The sequence below is a fragment of the Otolemur garnettii genome, unplaced genomic scaffold, assembly GCF_000181295.1.
Source record: "Otolemur garnettii isolate 467f Iridium unplaced genomic scaffold, OtoGar3 scaffold00013, whole genome shotgun sequence".
Lineage (NCBI taxonomy): Eukaryota > Metazoa > Chordata > Mammalia > Primates > Galagidae > Otolemur > Otolemur garnettii.
Window position 1 is genome coordinate 7567078 of NW_003852408.1, and position 6350 is coordinate 7573427.

Sequence of the window (6350 nt, forward strand, 5' to 3'; positions counted from 1 at the left end):
TGGATTCGAATCCGCCACTTTAGGTGTATGTGGCTGGTGCCAAGCCAGGTTAGCAAACTTAATTCCACCTATAATCTTAATTTATCCTTGCTGTATAACATAACATAGTAATATGTTCTGGGGATTTTTATGTGAACATCTATGAGGAACATTTATTCTGCCTATAAGACTAAAATTGAAGCTAATATCACCATCAAAACTAAACTCCTAGAGGAAACTAGAATGAATGTAATTTTATAAAAAAATAATTACTATTGAAATTTATTGATAAAAATATGTTAGGTAAATTTTAAAAAGTTTTACATTATAACACAAAAATGTTGGTTGCTTTGTAAAAAGATTAATAGACTGAGGCTTTTTAGGAAAGTCTCCTGTGAGACCTTATTTCTACCCCAAATCTTAAAATAGTAATTGAAAGTTATTTTCTTGGTTGGTAATTTAATTGTAGGTAATGATCCAATAATTGTATACAGGTTAGAATTATAATATTTCATTCTGGGGGGTTTTCTCCCATGTATTTGCATTAATTTTTATAAACATTTATTTTCATAGACACAATCTTAATTTTTTTTAGATTAGTTGTCAGCTGGGAATTTACAAGAAATAACAGAATCTTAGGGCCAATCCCTCTGCATCAGAAGCTGAATTTTTACAAGATTCTGAGATAATTTGTCAGTAAAGTCTGAGAAGCATTGCTATAGCAGAGTTTTCTATTTAAGATAAACATTTATATTAGCTGTCAATATGGTTCTCTGTTCATTTAAGTGTTTGAAAGGCCTTCATTAATATTTCAGTGCATGAAATTAACAGCTTTTATAATTACAGTTTTATTTACACAATGATAAATAAACATTCATACTTCAAATAATTGATAGAATTTTAAACTATAAAGACAGAATAAGTCTTACACTGAGTTACATCTAGAATTTATCTATATTTGAAAGTGACTATTCAGATTTAACCATAGGCTGAAAGATGTGCCTTGCTTTATTATTGAGCAAGGTATGCTGATTGAATTTGAAGGTATGCTGAAGCATTTCATAATGGTTGATGATACAATAATTTAGCAATTGGAATTACCCTGAGCCAGGCATTTGGTGGCTCTGCCTTGCAGAGGCCAAGGATAAAGCTGAAGCCAGGGAGTAGATTTTGACCAAATCTGAGTTGTGCGTGCCTGCCTGTGTGTGGGTGTTAGTAGACTGTATTGCCTTTTAACACTGACTTGGAAAGAAAACAAGTTAAGATAAACAATAACAGAAGACTAAACCTAACACCAGGTACTGTTCGGTTGCTTAGTTTAAAACACTTCAAATTCAGTGGGAAACTCTAGTTATCTTTAGGAATTTGAGGACTGTCCAAAAAAAGAGGAATGAGGAATGTACAATGAGGGCCTGAAGGATAAGGCAGATGTGTGGAAAGAAGTTAGAGGGGAAAGATTTTACGCTGAAGAAGTCACTTTCAAGCATCCAAAAGATCTATCCAAGGATAAAATGGGCAGCTCTGGGCACTACTGTGCATTTGGCAGAATGTCCATTTGAAATGGGTACTGATGAGGGGATCACATGTCACTTGGATAATCAATAATAATAGCTAGCTAGCATTATTGAGCACTTCCTAAAAGTTCACACCCTACAGGGTGATGCAACTCAGAACTTTAGCTCATTTGCTCCCAACAGTTTCTTGAGGTAGATGCTACTCTTTTCTCCATTTTAAACAATGTTTTGGAAAAGTTAAAGGACTTCATTTGAGCAATCAAATATAGACCTTGAATCCCATTCCCTCATATTACAGAGCTGTAAGACATCTCTAGCAAGACAGCGTAAGTTCAAGTCCTCTTCTTCCCCTCAACCAGAACAAGGTTTCTGCTAAATAGTATTAAGAGGAATAAGATTACATTGACTTTTAAAAATAATACTTTACATCTTGCCTCTTCCAAGTCATCTAATGTTTCTCAGTCAACTCTTACATGTGTATGACAATTTACAGAGACAGTAGAGCAGAACAAGGAGAAAGGGGGCACTACTTATTGAATAATTTCATATTTATTGACAAGATCAAAGAAGGCAGTAAAGCAACTCAGGAGCACATAGTTCAGAAGGATTTTAAGCAATGTTTGTTGAATGAATGTACAAATCAATGCACTTTCCATTCTTATTAACATATCACGTCTCAGAGATTTGAAGCTAAGAAAAAACTCCATTTGACTCATTCTTTTTAGCCCATATTTCTGAAATTTATACCCGAGTAAAGTGAGTAATGGAAGTGGTGTGAGGTTTTGCAATCAATTTGAAATGGAATTAGCCAGCAGTTCCGATCAGCTCTGAAGTGGTCCACCTGTTATTTTAAATTATAATCTCTGTAATACTTTCTACAAAGAATACATCATCTTCTAAGTCTGGTAAATGCATTCATACGTACACATTTTTTCCATACACAGAGAAAAATAATTTCCAGCCTATAAATTACTTTTACAGGTAGTGTATGCATTTTGCTAAATTATCACAATACAATGAAAATCCTTATTGGTTTCCTTCAGCTACAATGGAATAATTTTATGTATAAAAAGATATATTTGTTTTCTACAGATGTAATTATTAAAACAAAAAAATACTAATATTGAAAGATCCGGTGCATTTAAAAATGTGTAAGAGCTTCTGCCACTCATAGAGGACATGAACAGTTGTTGAAGCAAGTTACAAATTGATCCCAGAAATTTCTTATGTTCCTGGCCCCTGGCCGCTGTAATTAGGTCTTCTGTCTCCCACGATTCCTGTTTTTGTTCACCTGATCCTGTTTCTTGTCTGTTCTTCCCCAGTTTGATTCCCTCTTTCCTTCCTTCACTTTTTTTTTTAATTATTCCCTTTAGAATCTGTAATAGTAATTAATAGGTTTTGATATTTAGTATTCTATCTTCCTTTAGATGATGATGACAGCTCTGTTTTGCTTTTTGGGAGGCTCCTTTCCCCCATTTGAAGTGGTATTTTCTCACCTATCCCAAGGGAAGTCTCATGAAGCTCATTCAGACTGGGTCAGACATGGAAGTTTCCTAGCCATACTTACTGGTTTAAGAAGGACCAATCATCGCCATGACCTGAAGGGAAGCTAGAACTTTCTTCTGGTTCTCAGTCTGAGAGTTTTATTTATTTATTTATTTTTTTGAGACGGAGCCTCAAGCTATCCCCCTGGGTAGAGTGCCATGGCATCATGCTCACAGCAACCTCCAACTCCTGGGCTCAAGTGAGTCTCCTGCCTCAGCCTCCCAAGTAGCTGGGACTACAGGCGCCCGGTCATTTTTTGGTTGCAGCCATCATTGTTGTTTGGTGGGCCCAGGCTGGGGATTCGAACCCGCCACCTTAGGTGTATGTGGCTGGCACCTTAGCTGCTTGAGCCACAGGCGCCGAGCCAGTCTGGGAGTTTTGGACAACCCAGTGGTCCTGATAGATAAGGCAAGGTGGCAGACATACAGAGAGATCTGTTAAGTACAAGGTTAACCTTTGGGCAACATTCATTTTGTACCAGGCACTTTGGTAAGCACTATATGCATGTAAATTCATGGATTTGTTGTGAACAACAAAAGTATTTATTCTCTTTTTACAGGTGAAGAAACTGAGGGACATAGTTTTTATGTGGTGCCAAAAGACATACAGTTACAGGAGGCATAACTGGGGTTTGAACCTGGGAAGCATGGCTCCAGGAGGCGTCCTGTGTTCACCACGATCTTCTTTTGCCTCTCTGACTGCCATCACTTGAGTCTGAAGTCTCTTCTATGCTGTGATTTTCATTTCATATGGCTCCAAAACTCCACTCAGACACTTTCACTTGGGTTTGCCAACACTGCTAAAGACCAGATCAGCTGGGCATTGTGGCTCCCACCTGTACTCCTAGCACTCTGGGAGGCTGAGGCACTCTGGGATTGCTTGAGCTCAGGAGTTCAAGACCAGCCTAAGTGAGAGCAAGACCCCATCAGTGGTTAGCAGTGCTATCCCTCCAAAAATTAGGCTTTGCAAATCAGATGTGAAATGCTAAATTTGGCAGTTAAACATGAGCAGGGCAGGAGGCAGATACTGCTAAGCTGTTTTGACAGTTTTGGACTGGCTTCCATCAGAAGGGCCTGAGTTGTCCCACTAAGTATCATGCCGAGTTAACATGGGAATGCAGCTGATCAAGATTTTACAAGTGAATTCCCTTGTGATGGGATTCTCTTGTCCCTTTGGGACCAATTAATGTCCCAAAGACTTTCTAATGTGGACAGACAGATGTGGTCATATGTCATATACTATTCCTTTTGTATTCCTTTGCTCCCCCTTTTTTCTGATACCCTTTCTGAACCTGAAGAATGGCTCATTTAAACAAATAGAATGGGGGAGATGTGGGAGGCAGGCATGTGAACTACTCACAGACCTTCCAACTCAGGGTAAAGTGTCTAGTCAAGGGAATGTCTACGCGACTGTCCCTGCATGGAGAGTCAGCAATACAGATGGGCTGAGTTAGGAAAGTTAAGATAGCTGGAAGGGATAATACTTGTTTCCCCTCCCCTTTCTCTTCTCCCTGTATACATTATCTGGCTGCTTCCATTGTTCCATTACCTACGTTCCTGTTTACTCTTTACCCCGCCTTCCTGGGGGCTGTAATCAACCCTCTCTCATTTTTAACCTTAACTGAAAGCTATTGCTGTGCATTCTTTAACATATACTCTGTCATGGTATCCAATAAAAAGACTCCTGAGAAACAGGACTGGTTGACGCATCATTTTCAGGCTGCTGCTTGGCACATGAAATAACGTATGCCCTTCTAAGCTTCCAGGATGTATGCGCTAAGATTGGTGTAAAGTCTTACGATTTCTCCAGCACTGTCTCCCTTGCTGACCACTGTCTCAGGTGGGGGTCTACAAGATTCCCACCCCCATCTCTACTGAAAATAGAAAAGAAAAAAATTAGCCAGGCAAGGTGATGCATGCCTGTAGTCCCAGCTACTCAGGAGGCTGAAGCCAGAGGATCACTTGAGCCCAGGAGTTTGAGGTTGCTGTGAGCTATGATGCCACGGCATTCTAGCCTAGGGTAACAGAGTGAGACTCATTCCTCAAAAAAAAAAAAACCTCACATGTTTCTCTCTATATATTTACTGGCATCAGAAACATTCCATTAAATATTTTCCATTAAATATGAAGTCATATTTCCAGCATAAAGCTGTTTTCATGCACTCTAATTTACACGACATTGCTCTACTCCACTGTTACCAAATGTACGCCAAGATCAGTTATGCAACGTTCTTCTCAACAATGTTGAGTTCTTTATTTCTAGGTTTATGTGTCATCTTTTCCCCAAATAAAATAAATGTCCTTAAAGTAAGAGTCAAGACCATACATTATCGTATTCTGATTCCTCAGGGGACACACTACAAAAATGGTACTTTATAAATATTTATTAGGTGTCAGATTATCAGAACTAGTTATGGTATGTAGGAAGAATTTTATGTGTGGTTTAAGTGTTATATACTGAGAGAGATCTGCTTTGCTTGGGTGAAAGGTAGAAAAAGGTAATTTAAAATGAAGTATTTTGAAAGAAACTAGCCTAGATTTTATTTTGCTTTTGTGTTACATACATTTCACGATCTCATAATATTGCTTATCACTGCAGAGTTGTGCAGTTCTAACATCCTCAAATAATAATAAAACTCTTCCCCTAGGAGACAGTGCCTCATGGTTATGGTGTTATAAGAGTTCTTCATATTTAGAAACCTTATTAGAATTTACTTTGTGTAGAATATGTGTGGTTTTATTCGAGTCTCACAATGACCTGGTGAGGTCAGTACTATTATAATACTTTTGCTATGTAATTAAGGAAAATTAGAGTTGAGAATAGATGACTGCTAGTGAGTAGATATCCAATGCTATGAAGCAAACCTTTGATACTAGAGCACAATCCACTCTTCTATTTTATTATTTTATGACCAAGACAGTATCTACAACTTGGCAGGTGCTCAGTAAACATGCATTTGTTTATCTTTCTTAATTATCAAAATTATATTCAGTATGTCACATTGAATACTACAAGACATAATGAGGTACTATAAAAAATAGACCAGGGAGTCCCCAAGGACTCCATGGTCACCAAGGAGTTCACCATGCAGTTTGTACAGAAATGCCCCATTGCTAATACATGTGATCTTTTCACTCACCAGAGTTGATCTAGATCTGAGTATATACCACACAAGGATAATGAACAGAAACACATCTCACAGTATGCAAACTGATTTAAAAAGTAACAGCCTAAACTTAGAATTTGCTCTTTGATTCCCTGCTGGCTAATTTTGATTCTGGAGCATGACAAAGAGGATGGCTTGTTACCATT

At 38.0% G+C, this 6350-nt stretch overlaps 1 protein-coding gene across 1 annotated transcript in view; it reads right to left on the minus strand.

Moving 5' to 3' along the window:
• Nucleotides 1-6350, minus strand: part of NYAP2 (neuronal tyrosine-phosphorylated phosphoinositide-3-kinase adaptor 2) — a 251110-nt gene that overhangs the window by 205440 nt on the left and 39320 nt on the right. The window contains 2 exon segments of the mRNA XM_012802112.2: nucleotides 3855-3897; nucleotides 4410-4447. Of these exon segments, the coding sequence (XP_012657566.2) occupies nucleotides 3855-3897; nucleotides 4410-4447 (81 nt within the window).